We start from the raw sequence: 23,817 nt of genomic DNA on the forward strand, positions 1-23,817 counted from the left end.
AGGATGGATTTTATCATCTGTAAATTATACCTCAGTAAACCTGACGCTGTGCCCTCCCTAGAGAACATTGATGAAGGCTTTGATTCTTTTTATGAGTGTGCTCCTAAAGTCAAAGGTGAAGTAAAGAGTATTGTATCATGCTGTCAAAATTTTTTTATTGAAAGCATTCTTGGCCCAAATCAACTTTTGGGTCCTTCTTTGTTTCTTCTAAGAATTATAGTTTCAGTTTTAACCTAAATCCTATTAAATAAAAGTTAAACTAATTTCCACAACTTTACATTTTTTTTTTTTTTTCCATAATTCAGTATGAAACTTTGGTCCTCCTCTGGTCTTATTATTCTGAGGTAAAGAGACCCTCTTGTAAATGCTATGATATGTATAAGTAGCACACTTTCTAAGATTATCTGACTGACTTATATCCTGTACCTTTGAATGGCTACATGGGTAAATTAGCTATCTGTTGCTGCATAGTACATTACCCAAAACTTAGCAACTTAAGTTAACAAGCATTTATTATCTCACACATATTTTGAGAGTAAGGAATCAAGGAGTGACTTAGCCACGTGGGTCTGATCAGTCTCTTACAAGGTTGCAGTCAAGATGTCTGCAGGAGACTACTGCTTAGCTGGACAGTATGACAGCTATGTAGTAATTAATCTGCCAAAATATACTCCAAAAACACTTCAGACTAAATTCACAACTACGAAAATTCTACAGAAAACCATGCCCTCAGGTCGAGAATGCTGAAAGTGCAAAATAATTGAATAAAAGGAAAAATATCGACGAATCCCAGTACATGGTTCCTCACACTCCTGTTTCAGCCTTGCTCTGGCAGAAGGCCTTGCAACAGGCTAAGGCAGACCAAGAAACACTAAGGAGGACTAAGTGTGGTTTGGAAAGATCATCAGAAAGATTAAATCCATGCTGTGGTAGGCAGAATTCTAAGATGCTTTCCACTGGTCATACCCTTGTATAATCCCTTCTCCCTTGAGTACAGGTGAAACTTGTGACTTGTTTCTAGCCAATAGAATTTTGCAGAAATGATGGGATAGTTATTCCCTTGATGAGGCTTAAAGAGGTCAGCCGTCACTTTAAAGAGGTCAGACAGCACATAGCAAGAGCCATGTGGCAAGAAATTTTGGGGACCTCAGTCTAATAGCCACGGGAACTGAATTCTGCCAACGACCACATGACCTTGAAAGAGGACCCTGGGCTCCAGAAAGGAATGCAGCCTGGCTGACACCTTGATGTCAGCCTTATGACGCCCTGAGCAGAGGACACAGTTAAGCATGCCTGGACTCCTGACCACAAAAACTGTGAGATAGTTAATGTTTGTTGTTTTAAGCCACTAAGTTTGTTACGCAGCAATGGAAAACTAATGCACGTCCTAAATCTGAAAAAACTAAAAAAGTAACCAGGCAGATCAGAGCAAGGAATACAGGGGAGGGAGCTCTGAAGTCCATGTGATTTAAGGGCCAAGTGCGTAGAAAGGGCCAGGAGAGCAACATAAAGGGACAAACACAGATTAAAGGGACAGTGTAATTTGAAAGATATGTGCAACTTAAAAGGGGCATCTTCCAAACATACAGCTTTTGAGGGGGAAAAAAAAAGACAAAAGGGAAGGAAGAAGTACTGGTGGACAGTTGGATGACGAAGTAGAAAAAAGAAAAAGGGGAAATTTTAAGGTCCTTCAAGACTGAAAAAAAAAAAAAAAAAAACACAAAAATAGATAGCACAGTCCTTTCTCCATCACCGAAACAAGCCAAGGATCCAGCTAACATACCTAGACTTTGGTCGACCAACAGAAAAAGGTACCGTTGAACTAGGAGCCCAGCAAAACACCTCACTGTCATAACAGTGAACAAAAGTAAAGTCCATAGAGAACCGTTGTAGAAAATCAGGAGAGAAAAATCATACACATCAACTGTGGAACCCGCCCCCCGCCAAAAAAAAAAAAAAAAAAAACAAGAAGCAGAAGAAAACCGTAAGCCTACACTCTAAACCAAACTAAGTAAACTCAAGCAAGGCTTTCAAGATATGAAAAATCACTTTAAACCTGAAATTCTAAACCTAAAAACAGAAATGGACAAAAGTAGGGAGAAATAAAAAGACAGTTATAAAGAATAAATTATAAGGTACCCAAAGAGAATAGACTCCAATGACATTTTAATAAAGGACATTAAAGAAAAACAGGAAAACAACCAAGAGAATGAAAATGACCTAAGGATAGAAAGTAGTGGAAATGGAAGACAAAGAAGGAAGATTGTTCATATGATCAGTCTCTCTGAAAAAAGAAAAACAACAAGGGAACAGAACTAATATTTTGAATTATTAAAAAAAAACTACCCAGAAATAGAAGACCTGAATCTACACATTGACAGTTTACTGGGTACCTTGGAAAATTAATCTCCTGGTAAAACTTAGATTTCAAAGATAAAAATAAGATCCTCAAGGATTCCAGACAGGAAGATCAAATAACTTACAAAGGCAAGAGTTAGACTAACATCAAGACTTTTCAAAAGCAGAATACAAAGTAAGGCAACGATGGAGCAGCATTTTTAAAAAGCTCAATGAAAGAAAGTTTGAACCAAGGATTTTATACCGAGCCAAGGTGTCCTTCAGATATGAAGACTTAGGAAAATAACTTTCAGCATTCAAGAACTCAGATAATACTGTACCCATCAGCCTCTCTTAATTAGAACAGGGGTCAGCAGACTTTAGCCCATGGACTAAATATGTTCTGCTGCCTACTTTTGTAAAGTTTTATTGGAACATAGCCTACCAATGTATTATCTGGGGCTGCTTTTGCTCCACAACAGTGGAATTGAGTAGTTGCAACAGAGACCATACGACCCACAAAGCCTAAAATCTTCACTACCTGACCCTTTACAGAAAAAGTTTGCTGATCCCTGTACTAGGGGATGAACTTCATTCACCCAAGTGATGAGTGGGAAAACTTCAGCAAAAGAGCAGATGGTGAGCATTTAAAAATGTATAAATACATATTTAAGACTAAAATGGAGGTGGCAGACTAATGTCCAAATGTTGTAAATCATAACAAGGTAGAAATAATGCAACTATTAAAGTGGGAGAGAAGAAATAGGAAAATTGACCAAGCATCATATTATTGTATAGGTAATAGGTGGGTGTTAAATGATACTGAAACAAAGAAACCTGATATATGAGATAATAAAAGGATAAATAGGAAAACAGGGGACTAAGGGCAATAAAAAGAGATAAAAGTGTATACAAAAATACAAAGCCTCCTAAATTCAAAAAAAAAAAAAATGTGAATAAAGGAGCAGCCTTGCTGAACTCAGGATTCTTTCTTAAAATGATAAAATATGTAGACCTTACTCCTGAAGTCAGTAGCCCATTTAATGCAGAAATAACAGAGACATTTCCTTTAAGATCAGAACAAGGCAGGGCTGTCCATTATCTCCACTGCTGTTTAGCATTGTATCAGAGGTATTAGCCAATGCGTTTAGACAAGAGAAATCAGTTAGAGACATGGTTGTTAGGTGCCACTGAGTCCATTTCCGACTCATAGCAACCCCACGTGACAGAGTAGAGCTGCCCCCATAGGCTTTTCTATGCTGTAATCTTCACAGGAGCAGATTGCCAGCTCTTCCTCCCATGGAGCCGCTGAGTGAGTTCGAACCGCCAAACTTCCCGTTAGCAACCGAGCACTTAACCGTTGCTCTACCAGGGTTCCTTTTAGGTAAAGAAAATCAAATCTATTTGCAAATAGCACAATAGTACACCTGGAAACCGCCAGAGAATCAGTGATACAACTAACTCAAATAATGAAAGGGTTCAGTGAAATAACAGGATGTAAAAACATACAAAAATGAATAACCTTCGTATACACAAATAATAAATAGAAAACACTGGTAGAGACAATACCATTTATAGGAGCGATAAAGATGATTAAATACTTAGGAATAAATTTAACAAGAAACGTGAAACCTTTATGTGGAACATTTTAAGACACACTTGCAAGACACAAGTGTATAAATTCATTGCAATCCCAAGAACAACTACAAGGGCAGACTAACTTTACCAGGCATGTTTTTTAAAACCCACTGTACTTAAAACATTGTATTATCGGCACATGAATAGATATGTAAAAGGTTCAGAATTAAACACAAATACCTGTGGCAATTATGGCAAAGATGGCGTCTGAAATTCCTAGGATAAAGGTAGAATTTTTAATAAATGATGCTGAGACAACTGGATCACCATTTGGAAAGAGAAAATATTAGCTGTTATTTCACATTGTACACAAGAGTAAACTCCAAATGGATTAGGATTAATGTGTGAAAAAAGAAAATGAAGCTGAGGAAGCACTACAAGAAAACATGGGTGAATTCTCCTTTAACCTTGGGTGACATGCGAAGACTTTTAAACCGCGACTCAAAAATCCAGAGGCAATAGAAGGAAAGATTGGTAAATGTGACTACATAAAGACTTTTAAATTTTTTTACATGACAGAAACACCTTGTTGTTTTTAGGTGCCTTCAAGTTGATTCCAGTTCAGTGACCCTCTATACAACAGAACAAAACTCTGCCTGGTCCTGCACATTTCTCACAATCATTGCTATGTTGGAGCCCATTGTTGCAGCCACTGTGTTGATCCATCTCATTGATGGTCTTCCTTTCTTTCACTGACTCTCTACTAAGCATGATGTCCTTCTCCAGGGACTGGTCCTTCCTGATAACATGTCCAAAGTGCATGAATGAAGTCTCTCTATCCTTGCTTCTAAGGAGCATGCTGGGTGTACTTCTTCAAGACAGATTTGTTCATACTTCTGACAGTCCATAGTATATTCAGTGTTCTTCACCAGCACCATAACTCTTCTGGCGTCATTTCTTCTTCAGTCTTCCTTACTACTCATTGTCCAGCTTTTGCATGCATGTGAGACGTACCTTAGTCCTCAAAGTGATTATCTTTGCTTTTGAACACTTTAAAGAGGTCTTTTACAGCAGATTTGTCCAATGCAATATAGCATTTGACTGCTGCTTTTATGGGCCATGATTGTGAATCCAGGTCAAATGAAATCCTCGACAACTTCAGTTTTTTCTCCATTTATCACAATGTTGCTTATTGGTCCAGTTGTCAGGATTTTCATTTTCTTTATGTTGAGGTGTGATCCATACTGAAGGATGTAGTCTTTGATCTTCATTAGTAGTGCTTCAAGTCCTCTTCCCTTTCAACAAGCACGGTTGTGTCATCCGCATGTCTCAGGTTGTTAATGAGTCTTCTTCCAATCCCAATGCAGTGTTTTTCTTCATAGTCCAGCTTCAGGAATTATTTGCTCAGCATACAGATTAAATAACCATGGTGAAAGGACACAATACTGACGCACATCTTTCCTGATTTTAAACCATGCAGTGTCCCCTTGTTCTGTTCAATTGACTGCTTCCTGGTCCATGTGCAGGTTCCTCATGAGCACAGTTAAGTGTTCTGGAATTCTCATTCTTCATAATGTAGTCCATAACTTTTTATGATCCACACAGTTGAATGCCTTTTCATAGTCAGTAAAATACAGGTAAACATCTTTCTGGTATTCTCTGCTTTCAGCCAAGATCCATGTGACATTAGCAGTAATATCCCTCATTCCATGTCCTCTTCTGAATCTGGCTTCAATTTTTAGCATTTCCTGTCAATATACTACTGCAGCAGACTTTGATGATCTTCAGCAAAATTTTACTTGCATATGATATTAATGATGTTCAATAATTTCCTCATTCTATTGGATCACCTTTCTTTGGAATGGGCACAAATACGGATCTCTTCCTGTCAGTTGGCCAGGTAGCTAGCTATCTTCCAAATTTCTTGACATATTCAAGTGATTGCTTCCAGCGTTGTGTCCATTCATTGAAACATCTCAATTGGTATTCCGTAAATTCCTGTAGCCTTGTTTTTTGCCAAGAACTTCTTGCTTCAGTACCATCAGTGCTTGATCTCATGCCACCTCCTGAAATGGTTAAATGTTGGCTAGTTCTTTTTGGGACAGTGACTCTGTGTATTCCTTCCATCTTCTTTCGTTGCTTCCTGTGTTGTTCAATATTTTGCCCATAGAGTCCTTCCATAATGCAACTCGGGACTTGAATTTTTTCTTCAGTTCTTTCAGCTGAAGAAATGCTGAGCACGTTTTTCCCTTTTGGTTTTCTAACTCCAGGCCTTTGTGCATTTCATCATAACACTTTACTTAGTCTTCTCAAGTGAAGAAGTACCATCCAACCTGAGGAGCTTACCTTCTAACACTATATCAGACAGTGTTCCGCTGCTATTCATCAAGCTTTCACTGGCCAGTTTTTTTCAGAAGTGGATTGCTAGATCCTTCTTCCTAATTTGTCTTAGTTTGGGAGCTCCACTGAAAGCTTCCCACCGTGGATGACCCTCCTAGTATTTAAAATACCAGTGGCATTGCTTCCAGCATCACAACACACAAGCCACCACAATAGGACAAACTGACAGATGAGTGGTGGAGAAACACCTTAAACAAAGTCAAATGATAAGTGATGGCTAGGAGAAAATATGCACAACAATACACCACAGACATGGGGTTAATGTCCCTAATATATAAAGAACTCTTTAAAAATGAGGGACAAAATACCAAAAATCTGATGGGAAAATGGAGAAAAGATATAAACAGCCAGATCACAAAAAATATATATATAAAATTAACTCAGACATAAATAAAAATATTCAAACTCACTTATAATTAGAGAAATGCAAATTAGAACACCAAGATACCATTTCTAACCTCTCAGAATGGCAAAATTAAGAAACATGACAGCATGTTTTGTTGGCAACACTGTAGGGAAACAGGTGCTTTCATGTTTTGCTGGTGGGAATGCAAATTGGTATAACCTTTTTGGAAGGAAATTATGGTAATATCAAAGCAATATACACATGTACTTACCTTTGACCCAACAATCCCACTTCTAGGAATGTACATTGAAGGTAAACCTCCAACAATTAAATGTATATGTATGCGTGGGTTGTATATATACATATGTTTCTATATCTACCATATTTTTACACAAGTAACACGTGCCTTCTGTGTGTGTCTGTAGGCCGCACCCTCTCCCTGCAAGGTATTTTCATAATTGTGCTAATTTTTTTTACAGCAACATGTGGAAGAGGATTGTCATGGTGACCCTCGTGAGGGTGCCTCGCGGGAGAGAGAGCATGGCTGGCAAACAAATGCAGAAGGTGCATGTTATTTGTGTAAAAATATGGTCTCCCCTAAAAGATCATAGAAGCAATGACACCCCAGTAGTAATGAGCACACTTAGCTCTCAGATCTTGGTTTCTCAATGGCATACTCCAATAAAAAAAACTAGGACATCTTGGAGAAGTGATTGATTTCAGGGTAGGGGCAGGGACCAGCGGATTAAGGAATGTGATGGCCCTAAGCACTGATAGTCTGTGGTGCCACCACCTCAGCTTACTCACGCATTTGAATGGGATACGTGAGTTACGTCCATACACGTATAGTGTTGTGTGTGTGCGTGTGTGTCTTAGGTATCAATGGTGTAACTTCTTTTTAAATGCTACTATAATATTAGCGATTGAACACAAAAGTGGTATACAATTTTAGCAGAATGAGATGAACTGGATTGTAAAATTTTTAGTGGATTCAGGGTACCAAGATTTTTACTGTATACTACATTTTCTGCAAAAAGAGTATTCCGTGGATTCTACCACAAAGAAAATGAGTCAGCGAACTTAGTTGTTTCAACAATCAATGTAAAATTCTGTTGATTTCCCACAATGGAAAACTTTCACCAATTTTGCTTTAAACGGCTCATACTTCACTTTTAATGCTTGTATGATAATAAGTGCTATAGTTATAAACGAAGAAATGACAAGGTGACATAAAAGAAAATGTAATGATCAGAAAACAAATATTATAGTAGATTACTATGTTTTTAGATAGCTCTTTCATCTCTAACATGTTATAATTAAAAACATTTCTTTCTACTCTCTGCTCTTACAGATTTTTTCAATGATTTTGCCCCAGTTAAACTGCTGAACAATACCTACTTCCATACATAATAAGGATAATGGATCCAGTTTTTCTTGAATTGTTTTACGCTGAGGGTTTTTGAGTCTCTTTGGAGATGAAAACAAGCATTCTGTTGTGCAGTTTGTGTTCGTTAAAGCTAGGAATATGCGTAAAGCAGTTTTAAGATTGGGAAATACTCATGGTATTTTATCTTCTGTTATGGGATCATACACGCCTACATAAGTAAAATTTGTCTTTCCCGCATCTGTAAACTTAGTTCTCATGTAAGAATGAAATTGTCACACTTCTCCATGAAGGTCTGTATTTAAGTCACTGGGATAAGCCTGCACTGGTTTCTTGGATGCTTGTGTGCACTCTTCATCAGGCGTGTCCACAGTGTTTAAGAAGGAAAATCTATTTGGAAGAACTTCATACACTTCTGCCCTTCTTTTCCCACAAGATTCAAGTGTGTCGATGATGGTGTCATATGTGGGTACAGGAAATTGATCTCTGCCATCCAGTACTTCTGGAGCACTTCTGTCATTTATGGAATGCTTCTTTCTAATGCTTCTGCAGTAGTGAACTTTTGGTGATCAGTATTTGTTTTGTTGTGTTTTCAGAATTTTCAAGCTCTTCTCTTAGATTATATAATTACCCTATTAATGACTGGTAGAGATCTGCGCATGTCTTTAAATATACTTTTGAATCTTGGAGAGTTTGACTCGTCTGATGAAAGTGCTGAAATATATTATTCCAAATAGCTAACATGAATATATACTGTAGTGTTTATATTTTGTTGGCGATGCTTTTAGCTTCCGTTTTGGTATTTCCTTTTGTATCTGGTCTTCAGCAATATTTTTCTAAGGCATCTAGAACCTGAGTGTACGATTCCAGAATTGCACTTGTTGTTACAGAATGTGCATCCCACCATGTATTGGAAAGATACTTAATTTTCAGTCATTGTCTAAATATGTTTTAAGAACCGCCCATCGGTGAGTAGAGGGAGCAAAAGATGCATAGAGTGACTGAACGGCAGAAAAAAAATCAGCTGCTCTGGCCAACAATCTGCTGCGCTCTGTCCTACAAGGTTAAGTGAACGCACAACACATGCTGTGAAAATGGCATATTCATCACGTTCTAAAATTTTCTGTTGCGTGCCTTTATAACACCCTGACAGTTGGCAGCATTGTCATAGGACTGGCCTCTGCATTTAGAAAAATCAGTTCTACAAACTTCACATAAACTTGCGAAGTACTTCGTTTTCAGTTTCTTCATCAGTCAGATGTTTTAAGCTAGTAAATGCGATAAATTGTTTGCCATGTTTTCTATTGGAGATATGTATCTTAAAACAATACTTAGCGGATCTGTGTGAGAAAGACTAGGAGGGGAGTCTACAGACAGACCAAAATAAATATCAGGCTATACTTATTTCACTGAAAATAGCTGGTCAAACTTTATCATTTATTAATTCTTCACATGTTTTTTTAGACATATATGATTGGTTGCCCTTTCCTGTGTTACCATATTTTGAGATGTGACCTGCTAAAAATGGATCAAATTAAGCAACAAATTCAATTAAAGCCAAAAATGTTCCATTTTGTGGGGATCCAAACACTTCATTTCTTTCTTGAAAAGATAGTACACATTCAGCGATCATTATTATGACAATAACATGTTGCAAAAGAGCTTTCCAATACTGACATTCTTCATTGTGTTTCCAGTTCATGAGTTAAGCCAAAACCATGTCTTCAGTTTAAATGTGACAACATAAAATCTCTGTGAATTGAACTGTTTTCATGTTTATCAATCATATTTGAGTCGTGCCAACTGCTAACCCCATTCATATCAAATCGAAAAATGATTTAGGACTAAATAGTTTCCAAATAAAACAATATGCAGAGCTGACTGATAGAGAATATAGTAGCTACTCCCTCTTATAATTCTTACCATGAGCTTTGTACTCTAGAAATATATTCTGGCTACACAGCCTTGTTTGTTTACCATCCAGCAGTTTTTGGCACCAGTTTTCAAATGGTCCACTGTTATATTGTCTCTGGCCCTCTTTCAATCCAGTGATTTACATCATTAAAAGAAAAGTTATTCCACAAAGCAGGATCTGTATTTCTATTTATGGGGTCTACAGACATACCAATTTCAAATTCTAAAATAGTTTCACTTTCTACATGACTTTTTTTTTTTTTAACTACAGCAAGTGTCTTAGTCATCTAGTGCTGCCATGACAGAAATACTACAAGTGGATTGCTTTAACAAAGAGAAATTTATTTCCTCACAGTAAAGTAGGCTAAAAGTCCAAATTCAAGACATCAGCTCCAGGGAAGTCTTTCTCTCTCTTTCAGCTCCGGAAGAAGGCCCTTGTCCTCAATCTTCCCATGGTTGAGGAGCTTATCAGGTGTAAGGACCCCAGGTCCAAAGGATGCACTCTGCTCCTGGTGCTGCTTTCTTGGTAGTATGAGGTCCCCTACTCTCTGCTAGCTTCCCTTTCCTTTCAGCTCTTGAGAGATAGAACATGGTGCAGGCCATACCCCAGGGAAACTCCCTTTACCTTGGATCAGGGAGGTGACCTAAATGAGGGTGATGTTACAATCCCACCCTAATCCTTTTAACGTAAAATTACAATCACAAAATGAAGGACAACCACTCAATACTGGAAAGCGTGGCCTACCCAACTTGATACACATGTTTTTGGGAGGACATAAGTCAATCCATGACAGCAAGGAATGGATGCAAAATTTGGAACAAATTCTGTTATATTCATATTGCTATTAATAATTTCAGCATCAGCTGTAGTACTACAGTGATTTTCACCCATTAAAACTTAAGTGTCCAATGGAATAAGTCTCTTCTGATTCATTGCATTTTAAAAAGGAAGTTCATTTTAAATTTGTCTTTAGGGATTCATGAATACTTTTCTTTTTATCTTCTATGAGCTTTTGTTTTTTGCTCCACTTAGTTTTTACCATTTCATTTTACCTGGCTATAAAATTGTCACTTTTAAATTTGGCTCTACTGTAGCAAATAAATTTGAATAACTGAAAATAAGTAAAATTTATAAAACAAAATTTACATTCGAATTTGGACATTAGCACAAAAATTTATAATTCAATATTAGTAAGTAAAAAAATTGATTTGGAACATGTAATTTTGTTCTTTAGGTCTAAGACAGTCAAAAGAAATAGTACTTATAAGGCAGTCAGAAATAATTTTATTCGTTCATCATAGGATGTTTGCTGGCAGCCCTTTCACAGATTTCACAAGTGTTTTTCATCTTGAAATAATATTTAAAAACTTGCTAACTCACTTTCTGTCCTTTGATGCTGCATCTTCACGGTTCGTTAGACTACTGCTGATAACTGATGGTGAGAGTGATCACTGAGAGCATGATACACACACAAGGATATGCTCAATCTGAAGACATGTTTTGGTTCGCATGGCGCAAAACAGGACCAAATACGTGAAGAGTCACATAATTATATTGCCGCTGGCATATTCTTATGTGGTTAACAAGAGAACTGAGTGTCAGGTTATACCCGATTGGTCCAGAATGAAAAGGAAAACATAATACACATTTTATTTTTTTGTAGAATTGTTCAACTCCCATATTTGTAGATTGTATATAATTGATGTAATAATAGTACTACTTCTTGACAGGCAAGGTTGTTTTGTGAGTCATAACAATATCAATCAATTTCTTAAAAGAAAGTCAGTCTGAAGAGAAATGGAAAATAAAATACATTTAAATAGTTTTTATTATCTAAATATTTATTTCCTCAAGGTATTATTCAGTTTCCTTACACTGAGATACGTAAATATTCTGATAAAATATAAATGTAATGTTCTGATAAATGCCTTTTGCATTGGAAGATGAATTTAGAAACACAGCCTTTGTAGCAAAATACAAACATTTTGTATGATAAATATTGAATTTTGCATCCTCTTGATGTGCCTAATACCTGGTTTGTTAGCATATGTACAGTGATGTCGAGCGCTGTATCCCACACAGCAGACAGTAGAAAATGAAACTAACTTGATAAATAAATTATAACTTTCTGTGTTAGATAAATATTAACATTTCCAGTATTTTTGCATGCTTACAGTGTTAGTATTATTTACACGTATGCTAGATTGTGTCCGTGTCTATGCCAAACATATTTTAAAGTTACTGTTATAAATATTATTGTTTACCAAACTCAGGACATAACTACATGTAAATGCTACACAGTTAAAAAGTAACTTGACTGAATTCATTGCAGTAGTCAACTTATTTGAGTTCCCACGCTTTTGCATGACATCTAGAACTGGAATTCCCATTGGTTGTTTACCAGGATGTGTGCAAGAGCGTACCCTTGTGTTTGTATCATGGCAGAGAGCATTGCTGGCTCTCCTGGCTGGAGATGCTGGGTCAGCAGATGTGGATGTACAAGGTGGTTCTCTCAAAATGCACCAGAGACTTGTTATTTTTAATATAATCCATCCTTTCCCAGTAACTGCTCATGTTGGATCCAGTTGCAAATTGGGTGAACGTAGCAAGAGTTAGACTTGACAGCCCACCCCCACTTCTCATTTATTAGAAAGAAATAGTATACTCCTGAGGGACCTGCCTAGATAGTTTCATTGACACCGGAGGGAACTGTAGGAGGCAAATGTCAACCAAAGTGTTCAAGTGGTAGGGGCCTCATAGCTTGAACAACCTTGCATGTGGGTGCCCCGGCGACTGTACCTGAACTTTATTTCCTGCAGGCACATTCTTATGTGGTGGAGCTGCTTTTCCCTGTGTCCTGTCTGCTTGCCATCCGTGGGTCTTTGTTTTGGACAACTGGTACCCCTGTTTTGTTGTTGCCCTAAGCATGTGCTTACCTAACTTCCTGAGTAATCCGTCCCAGGGCAAGAAAAATAAAAGCTGATTCTCTGGTGCCAGAAAGTAAGGACACTCTTAAAAAAGAATGAGTATTTGATGAAAGAACTAACTTGAAGCTGCTCTTAACTGCCAAAGTTGGAACATTTTGACCAACAAATGATGAGAGTGTTGGGTTTTAACCCCTTAGAATACAATAAATACCCATGAGTCCATACTGATAAAACAATTTTCTTTATAGAAGAATTTCTATTAATAAATGTAGATGGAAAGAGGGTAATGGTAAATCTCCAGTAGACAGACTCTACATTATTGTTGTAATGTACTTGGATCTACAATCAACAGCCATGGAAGCAGCAGTCAAGAAATCAAAAGATGCATTGCATTGGGCAAATCAGCTGTAAAGGACCTCTTCAAAGTGTTGAAGAACAAAGAAGTCACCCTGAAGACTAAGGTGCGCCTGACCCAAGCCATGGTATTTTCAATCGCATCATATGCATGTGAAAGCTGGACAATGAATAAGGAAGACCAAAGAAGAATTGACACCTTTGAATTTTGTTGTCGAAGAATATTGAATATACCACGGACTGCCAAAAGAACGGACAAATCTGTCTTAGAAGAAGTACAGCCAGAATGCTCCTTAGAGGCAAGGATGGTGACACTGCGTCACCATGGACATGTTGTCAGGAGGGATCAGTCCCTGGAGAAGGACATCATGCTTGGCAGAGTACAGGGTCAGCAGAAAAGAGGAAGACCCTCAACGAGGTGGATTGATACAGTGGCTGCAACAATGAGCTCAAGCGTAACAACGATTGTAAGGATGGCGCAGGACAGAAGTAGTGTTTCGTTCTGTCATGCATAGGGTCACTATGAGTCGGAACCAACTCGACAGCACCTAACAACAACACATTATTGTTGCAAATATTCATCCATGAGCGCTAAAATTAATGGATGAAAATTTGTGGAAGGGCAGCACATTTACATAGTCTCAGGGCTGTAGTCATCTGAAGACTTGACTGGGCCTAGGAGGATCTGCTTCCAAGAAGGCTCATGCCCGTTCCTATTGCCTGGAGGCCTTAGTTCCCCCTCAGAAAGCTGCTGGAATGCCTTCATGACATGGAGACTGTCTTCCTTCAGAATGAGTGGTCCAAGATATTTGTTAGATGTTTTGTCTTCAAATATTTTAGTGCCAAGTGTTTTATCTTAAATCTCACCTATTCTGCCTTCCACTCAATTCTGCTCCTCTGATTTTCTATTGAGTTGTCTAATTCTGTAATTTGATTGTTAATCTTCTGAATTTCTGGTTGCCGTCTCTCTATGGATTCTTGCAGCTTATTAAATTTTTCATTATGTTCTTGAATAACCTTTTTAATTTCTTCAACTTCTTTATCTGTGTGTTCCTTGGGTTGTTCTGTGTTTTGCCTGATCTCCTTTCTGATCTCATTCCAGATGTCTTGAAGAGTTCTGTATATTAACCTTTAATATTCTGCATCTGGTAATTCCAGGAAGGCACCTTCATCCAGAAGATTCCTTGATTCTTTGTTTTGAGAGTTTGTTGAAGCGATCATGGTCTGCTTCTTTATGTGATTTGATATTGACTGTTGTCTCCGAGCCACCTATAAGTTATTGTATTAGTTTATTTTGTGTTTGCTTCCTGTATCCTAGCTTCTTGATTTGTTTTGTTTTGATTTGCCCACATAGGCTGCTTGAGTGAGCTAGCTTGATTATTTTTACCTTTGAAGCTCTAACGTCCTGTCACCAGATGCCTTGAGTTGTTACCAGGTATATGAACCTAGGAATGCACTCACTTTTCTTGTATGGATTCAGCTCAGGTGTCCAGGTAGTTAGTCATCAAGAGTGTGGTACAGGTTCTGTCCTATAGTCTTAGAAGGGCAGGGGTGATTGGTGTAGGTACAGGTATCTGGTTACAGCAGGGGGTCACGCTCCAAACAAGGCAGCGGGATGCCAGCCATCCCCCGAGTGTCTGTGGGGAAAGCATGTCCTTGTTCCCTAGAGTGCACAGGTGGGTGAGTTCTGCAGCTGGACTGTGGGCACCCAATGCTTTTGGTTGTAAGGACTGGGAGGTACTGTTTATCCTTGGACCCCTCTTGTGGGTGGCTAGGTGGCATGGGTGGGGCCACTGGTCCTTAGGCCCCTGATGTGGGTAGGTGAGGACCCTGTTTAATAGGCAAATTGGTGGCAAACATCAAACACCCACTTCTCCACCACACAGCTGGAACAGTTGCAATCTGCCAAGAGGTCCTATTCTTCCGAATTGGGCCCACACAGCTCCATACAATGGGGAAGGGTACTCAAAGCCCACAGACCATTTATGCCTGGACAGGAGCCGCTTCTGTCCTGAGCTCCCTAGCTGAGTGGAGCTGGCAGATTATCTTTTCCCCCAATTGTGAATTTATTCCTTCTCCAAGGCTGGGAGAATGGCTCAGAGCTTGCAGCAGGGCCTATCTCAGGTCCAGGGAAATCGACAGCCACTGATGCCAGCTTCGCGGCTGGGGCACGGTAAAATAAACCTAAGTACTTAGCTTTTGCCGAGAACGCCATTCTTCTCTGATTCCAAAGGTGTGAGTAGGCTGTGCAGCTCACTGTCTCTCCTTGAGGAAACCACGTCTGGAACGCTACCGCTAGCCCTGCCGCAGTTACTCCAGAAAATGGTGCCTGAGGTTTCCCGGCGATTCAGGTCCGGCAGCTCCCCTCCGCTTCTAAACCGTCTCTCCCTCCCCCTGCCGCTCAGTCCGTTTTCTAACTTTGCCTTTGATGTTCAGGGCTCCTATCTTGTCGTAAATATAATCATTCCATTTGTTTTTCTGGATCTTTGTTGTAAGAGGGATCACTAGAAGCATCTGACTACTCTGCCATCTTGGCCGCACGTCCATCTAGATATTTTGAAATCACCACATTAGGAGAAAGCATCTCTAGCCAGTGCCCCCCCCCCCGACGTGTCTGTCAGTTTGTCATAGTTTGGGGCTCATGTCTTGCTGTGATGCTGGAAGCTATGCCACCAGTATTCAGATACCAGCAGGGTCACCCATGGAAGACAGGTTTCAGCGAAGCTTCCAGACTAAGACAGACTAGGAAGAAGGACCCGGCAGTCTACTTCTGAAAAGAATTAGCCAGTGAAAACCTTATGAATAGCAGCGTAGCACTGTTTGATATACTGCTCAAAGATGAGACCCCCAGGTTGGAAGGCACTCAAAAGATGACTGAAGAAGAGCTGCCTCCTCAAAGTAGAGTCAACCTAAATGATGTAGATGGAGTAAAGCTTTCCAGACCTTCATTTAATGATGTGGCTTGACTCAAAATGAGAAGAAACAACTGCAAACATCCATTAATAATTGGAACCTGGAATGTACGATGAATCGAGGAAAACTGGAAATCATCAAAATGAAATGGAACGCATAAACATCGATATCCTAGGCGTTAGTGAGCTGAAATGGACTAGTTTGGCTATTTTGAATTGGACGATCATGCAGTCTACTATGGTGAGAATGACAACTTGAAGAGGAATTGTGTTGCATTCATCATGAAAAAGAACATTTCAAGATCTGTCCTGAAGTACAACACTGTCAGTGATAGGATAATATCCATACGCCTACAAGGAAGACCAGTTAATACGACTATTATTCAAATTTATGCACCAACCGCTAAGGCCAAAGATGAAGAAACTGAAGATTTTTATCAGCTGCTGCAGTCTGAAATTGATCAAACTTGCAATCAGGATGCGTTGATAATTACTGGTGATTGGAGTGCAAAAGTTGGAAACGAAGAAGGATCAGTAGTTGGAAAATATGGCCTTGGTCATAGAAACTGCTAGGGATCGAATGATAGAATTTTGCAAGACCAACGACTTATTCATTGCAGATACCTTCTTTCACCAACATAAATGGCGACAATATGCATGGATCTCGCCAGATGGAACACACAGGACTAAAATAGATGACATCTGTGGAAAGAGACAGTGGAAAAGCTCAATATCATCAGTCAGAACAAGGCCAGGGGCCAGCTGTGGAACAGACCATCAATTGCTCGTATGCAAGTTCAAGCTGAAACTGAAGAAAATCAGAGCAAGTCCATGAGAGCCAAAATACGACCTTGAGTATATTCCACCTGAATTTAGAGACCATCTCAAGAATAGACTTGACACGTTGAACACTAGTGACTGAAGACCTGACGAGTTGTGGAATGACCTCAAGGACATCATACATGAAGAAAGTGCGAGGTCATTGAAAAGACAGGAAAGAAAGAAAAGACCAAGATGGATGTCAGAGGAGACTCTGAAACTTGCTCATGAATGTCGAGCAGCTAAAGCAAAAGGCAGAAATGATGAAGTAAAGGAACTGAACAGAAGATTTCAAAGGGTGGCTCGAGAAGACAAAGTGAAGTATTATAATGACATGTGCAAAGAGCTGGAGATAGAAAACCAAAAGGGAGGAACACACTCGGCATTTCTCAAGCCGAAAGAGCTGAAGAAAAAAATTCAAGCCTCGAGTTGCGATACTGAAGGATTCTGTGGGGAAAATATTAAACGATGCAGGAAGCATCAAAAGAAGATGGAAGGAATACACAGAGTCATTATACCAAAAAAGAGTTAGTCGACGTTCACCTATTTCAAGAGGCAGCATATGATCAGGAACGGATGGTACTGAAGGAAGAAGTCCAAGCTGCACTGAAGGCATTGGAGAAAAACAAGGCTCCAGGAATTGACGGAATATCAACTGAGATGTTTCAAGAAGTGGATGCAGTGCTAGAGGTGCTCACTCATCTATGCCAAGAACTTCAGCCAACTGACTGGAAGAGATCCATATTTATGCCTATTCCCAAGAAAGGTGATCCACCTGAACACGGATATTATAGAACAATATCATTAATATCACACACAAGCAAAATTTTGCTGAAGACTATTCAAAAATGGCTGCAGTAGTATATTGACAGGGAACTGCCAGAAATTGAGGCCAGTTTCAGAAGAGGACGTGGAACCAGGGATATCATTGCTGATGTCAGATGGATCCTGGCTAAAAGCAGAGAATACCAGAAGGATGTTTACCTGTGTTTTATTGACTATGCAAAGGCATTCGATTCTATGGATCATAACAAATTATGGATAACATTGCAAAGGATGGGAATTCCAGAACACTTAATTGTGCTCATGAGGGACCTGTACATAGATCAAGAGGCAGTTGTTCAGACAGAACAAGGGGATACTGAGTTGTTTAAAGTCAGGAAAGATGTGCGTCAGGGTTGTATCTTTTCACTATATCTATTCAATCTGTATGCTAGCAAATAATTGAAGAAGCTGGACCATATGAAGAAGAACGGGGCATTAGGGTTAGAGGAAGACTCTTTAACAACCTGTGCTTTGCAGATGACACAGCTTTGATTGCTGAAAGTGAAAAGGATTTGAAGCACTTACTGATGGAGATCAAAGACCACAGCCTTCAGTATGGATTGCACCTCAACATAAAAAAAAAAAAAAAACTTTTTTTTTTTTAGAGAAAACAAAAATTCTCACAGCTGGGCCAATGACCGACATTATGATAAATGGAGAAAAGATTGAAGTTATGAAGGATTTCATTTTTCTTGGATCCGCAATCAACAGCCATGGAAGCAGCAGTCAAGAAATCAAATGACACATTGCATTGGCAAAGTCTTCTACAAAGGACCTCTTCAAAGTGTTGAAAAGCAAAGATGTCACCTTGCGCCTGACCCAAGCCATGGTATTTCCAATCACATCATATGCATGTGAAAGCTGGACAGTGAAATAAGGAAGACAAAAGAAGAAATGACACCTTCAAATTGTGGTGTTAGCAAAGAATATTGAATATACCATGGACTGTGAAAAGAACGAACGAATCTGTCTTGGAAGAAGTCTAGCCAGAATGCTCCTTAGAAGCAAGGATGGCGAGACTGGGTCTTACATACTTTGGACGTGCTGTCAGGCGGGATCAGTGCCTGGAGAAGGACATCGTGCTTGGTAGAGTACAGAGTCAGCGGAGAAGAGGAAGACCCTCAACGAGGTGGATTGACATGGTGGCTGCAAAAGTGAGCTCAAGCATAAGGATTGTAAGGATGGGGCAGGGCCAGGCAGTGTTTCGCTTTGTTGTGCATAGAGTCGCTATGAGTCAGAACCCACTCCGTGGCACCTAACCACAACAGCAACAGCCAGTGGCCCAGTACTTCGTTTTTCTCCTCAAGAGTTACCACTTCCCTTTTCGTTACCTGTCCCCAGTGGTGACCTTTCTCTCCGGATTTTGGTTCGTCTTATTACAAATTGCTGCATGGTGCTTCCAGGGCACAGTTACTGTAATGGGACTGGCAGTGGGAAGAACTGCAGTGTTAACCCTTTCTTACCTCTCACCCAGGCACCCTCCCCCACCCCAGCCTGGATACCCTTCCCCCTTTCTGTGACAAATTGTCTTGGACCCTAGTTCACTTTGCCTCCCTAATGGCAATGATCATATTGTATTACAGCTGTCATTTTTCATGTCTGTAAACATCTGTTAGTGACATTCATATCTATAGCTCCAAAGACAAGTGCCTAAAAGGTCTGTAATGGGAAAATGGGTTTTCTTTTAAAATGTTGATCCATCTAAAACCCTCCTAATTTGCCTGTGTGGGCCTTTGTTTTTCCTAAACTGTGGAAAGACAAGGTGGGAGAGATCTCCTTCAGCTGTTCCCCATTCTCGAAAGCAGAACCCTAGAAAACCGCTCAAAGATTACGTTCTTGCCTCAGTAAGCAGAGGGTTAGCAAGGCTGCTGAGGACTCCATTGCGTGCTGCTGTGGGAATGAAGACAAACAGCCCTACTCAGTGAGAGTGGGAGTGGGAAGGACAGCGGGCCAAACCTGCAGGCGGAAGACAGGAAGTGCTGGGCCCTACACTTGGAAATGTCTCTGTTTCCCGTATGTCAGGACATTTCCCTCAGCCACTTGCACCTTGCCTCTTCATTGAGTTCCCCTCCACTCCTTGCCTCTCCCACTGTCCTGGTACTTCTGGGAAACTTCCTGAATTCTCCCTCTTTCTGGCCTACTTGCTTTTGCTGCAGACCCTTTTCAAGAGGCCTGCCTTCTCACCTCTTCCCATTCCTTGTACGTATCCATTCCAGGCCCTGATCCCAAGCCGGCAGGTCTAGTCTAAACCCACCTTCACAACTCACTGGGGACTGGGATTGGGGCTCTGCTTTATCTGTCCATCCCCATCTCCACCTGGGCTCCTAAGACCCTAGCCAGCCAGCCCCTTGACCCGTGCCATCCCTTACTCCCCCTCCATCTTTCTGCCCAGGGGAAATGTGACACAGTAAATCTTGATAAAGATGCAGAAACTAGGCTTGTTTAGGCTGACCTGAGAATGGAATCACTTTGTATTACATACTTTTCTTATGGGAAAAATGAAACAATGAATAACCAAAAAAAAAATTTTTACTCCTAAATTGAAATTGCCTATAAAAAGTCATCAAATTTTAATGCAGGAAGGAAATTTAATAATAATCTAATCCTGGTTATCTCATTTTACAGTTTAAGAAATCAAAGTTCAGGTGGGTTAAGTAATTTTTCTCAAGTCATGTTTTTTGATCCAGAATTTCATGATGCAGCTGGCATAATTTCACACTCAGTTAAATCTACATTTTTTTCTTCCGGAATGGGAATTTAGAAATTTCTAATATCATTTATTAGATTTCACATTGTATTGGTACATATTTATAGGAATTATACCCCTTCTCTTTCTCACCCAGATTTAGGTCGATCTCGAGAACTACAATACGTGTATGTGGATAACAACATTCACCTGAAAGGCTTGCCATCCTATCTGTACAATAAAGTCATCGGGTGCAGTGGGTAAGGCTGAGTTCATATTTTATACTTTAGTGCAACTCTTTTGCTAGTTTTGAGTCTACTTCAGTTTTTGGGTCCAGTTATAACTCAGATATGCAGGAACTACTTTTGATAATTCTGTTCAGTTTTATTTTTAGCCTTAATATGCTAAATTAAGTGTCCATAGGAAATAAGAATATTGGGCAAGCAATTTAGTTGCACTTTGGGTTCAGTTAGTAAGCTGTGGGTTCAGTTATTAGGTGTGTTTTATTTTTCAGTCAAAAGAAAAATGAGTCAGTGTGCACCAGTAAACTTGGTGGTGTCAGTCACAGAAACTAGAGGAATTTGCATTAATTTAGAAGCTTCTCTTCCTCGGCACGCCATTGCAATGACAGTTCTACTACAGTATCAGCCCTGGTATCTAGGACTTTACGCACTGGAAATATTTAGAAACCAGCATTTGAGATAGTCCCACAATACAAATCAGGATTCTAGCAACCAAAACAGATGCTTCAGATAATGGGAAATGATAGGCTTTTATTTTCAGAATAGCAGTAATCCTTCACTCTCAGGCTTTAGAAAAATAGCTTCTGCTTCTACCTCTGTAACAGTGGAGCTGAACCACCTTGAAGTGGTTTCCACAGTGGTCTGGCATTAAGATAGGACCCTCACTCAACTACAGAACTGGCTTTTAACTCGTCTTATTTTCTCCACAAGTGCCCAGGGGTATTTGGAACCCCTGTTGGCATGGCTCCGGGGGCTGAGTAGCGCGCAATGACTGCTCCAGTGAGTCAATCCTGGGAGTAGTGGCTTTCCCTCAGGAAAATTATACAATTGTTACTCAGAAGAACCCTAGATGAGTTCAGTGCCTGTTTCAGAAATAGGCTGATGAAATCCAAGCCCAGAGATATATTCCAGAACCTTCTGTGAACCAGAGATAATAGAATGTGTGGAGTTTTTAGCTCTGATTTTTCTCCAGCTGATTCTGTCACAGCTGTGATACTACCAAGTCATTAATCCTAATGAGTTATTAAAGTATATAGAAGGTAGCCTAATTTTTCCAGGTGGTAAGTAAAATGCCCTCAATCGCCATAATACATTGAGTGATGCAAGCAAGCTCCAAAGCTCAAGGCAGTTTTCCCACACCAAAACCTTCAGAGACTGCACCGAAATGTGAGTTAAGTCTCTGTCGTAATTAAGAATAGCTTTTACTGAGGAGAAAGAGCCTTCTACTTTGATGCTTCTGTTTGTGTTGAGTGAAGAGATATTTTTTAATAATTGATTTGATAGCTATTGCAGTGGTAGTGAATTTTGAGAGCTCTAAATGTTTGAGAAATAAGTATTAGGGCAAAATATGAAAATTATTAGGCAATAGCCTACATTCTTTATTGTTATTGAGGTCTTCTTTTGTTAGTAGTAATAAGAAAATAAATAAAATCATTAGTAAAAGGATAATATCAAACAACCCATTTCCCAATATTAGTAGTTTTAGGTCTGTAGACACTCCCACTAACCAATGGACTGTGATCCAGAAAGCATTTTTACGCTATTGGTTTAATTCAGAACTCAGAATACATTTCTCATAGCAGTGATTTGGCTGTTAAATTTTCAAGCCAGCTCATTGAAAAGTCATTTATCCCACTTTTCACCCCCCAAATTATATTTAGTTATACAATATTTCTATGGTAAAATGCATTCAGAATTCTAATAGATGGTGACTGCTGAAGACTTGGCAACAGAATTACAGGCCCCCTTTCCTCTATCTCTTTTATTATTGAGTATGTGAAAAGGGACTGTCCATACCAGGTCCTAGTGATAGCACTAACTGCCTCAGCATAGGGAAACAGAGAGGTAAGGAGTAGAACAGGGCTTGGAAATAAATCTAATATAAAGGGCATAAGGGTATTTGAGGCCCAGAAAGTGTGCTACTTGATTCTGTAGAAGGATCTTGGTTCAGTTTTCCATTCAATGTGTATGGAAAAGCTACTCTGTGTAGGTCACTGTGCTAGTCGATGTCATATAGTGATGACCAAAACAATGTTGTACCTGCTTTCGTGGACCTAATAGTCAGGGAACCAAACAAACAATGAAGAATTGAACAAACTTGGTGCTAGTCCTCTTTGAGGAGACAGTATTTAAGCTGAGACTTGAAAGGAAGCTACCATGCTGCTTGGTTTTTTCTTTTTTTTTTTTTATTTTGGTGAGTACTAGCTAGCCAGTGTCGCCTCACTGGTTCCCTACTGCTATCACCTGTTGCCTCCAGCCCAGATGCAGGCCCGGAATATCAGAACACAGTAGCTTCTGCTCCACTCTCCTGTCTCTGAAACGATCACATGATCCTTTCAGATTGAGAGTCTAAGATAATTGAAGCAACAATACAGCAAAATGAACACGCTTCAGGGACCTCCACCCCCCAAAAAAGCCTGGTAGCCTGATATATGTATAATTGGCATTCCAGAAGAATCGTGAATGGGATAACAGCAACGACAACAAAAAAAGTTTAGAGAAATCATGTCTAAAACTTTCCTAAATTTGATGAAAGACACAAATGTACATTTTTCAAAAAGCTCAGTGAATCCTTAGCGGTATAAACACAAAGAAAAACAAGCCTAGATGTAAAAATGGCGTGGTGGCAGCATCTGACCTCTAACTTCATGAGGCAGAAGGAGAACCAGGATCAATAGCCCAATGCTGCTTTCCATGAGGCAGAGGTCAGACATGCCTCCACCCTCCTTTTTACCAATTCTGACACCAACTCTCCCTCCAAAGGCGCTCACCACTTCTCTGCTGAGTTCAATAATTTGTTGCAGTGGCCACACAGATCTCACAGACAACACTTCATGATTATGGAGTTTATTAGGGAAGTAACAGATTACGGTTCAGGTGCAGGAATGCTTAAGATACAGTTCTTGGATCGGGACAGCCTCTCCTCAGTCATGTCCACAGGCGTGCCTCTCTTGGGCCCCTCAGCCTCTGCTCTGCTTGGGCAAGTGTTACAAAGCTCTTTTAGTTCTGCTGATAAGTGTCCGAAGGCACCCCACTCCACCAGTAAGCCTCGCCCTGAAGGTGCTCAGCTCTGTCACTCTGTGGGTCTGCAT

At 39.7% G+C, this 23,817-nt stretch overlaps 1 protein-coding gene across 2 annotated transcripts in view; it reads left to right on the plus strand.

Annotated features, from left to right (window-relative positions):
• LRRC28 (leucine rich repeat containing 28) overlaps positions 1 to 23,817 on the plus strand; it is a 256,470-nt gene that overhangs the window by 166,342 nt on the left and 66,311 nt on the right. For both annotated transcript variants that reach the window (XM_049906154.1, XM_049906153.1), the window contains one exon: positions 20,641 to 20,743. In XM_049906154.1, coding sequence (XP_049762111.1) covers positions 20,641 to 20,743 — 103 coding nt within the window. The remainder of the gene's footprint in view (positions 1 to 20,640; positions 20,744 to 23,817) is intronic.

Source organism: Elephas maximus, chromosome 13, assembly GCF_024166365.1.
Source record: "Elephas maximus indicus isolate mEleMax1 chromosome 13, mEleMax1 primary haplotype, whole genome shotgun sequence".
Classification (NCBI taxonomy): Eukaryota; Metazoa; Chordata; class Mammalia; order Proboscidea; family Elephantidae; genus Elephas; species Elephas maximus.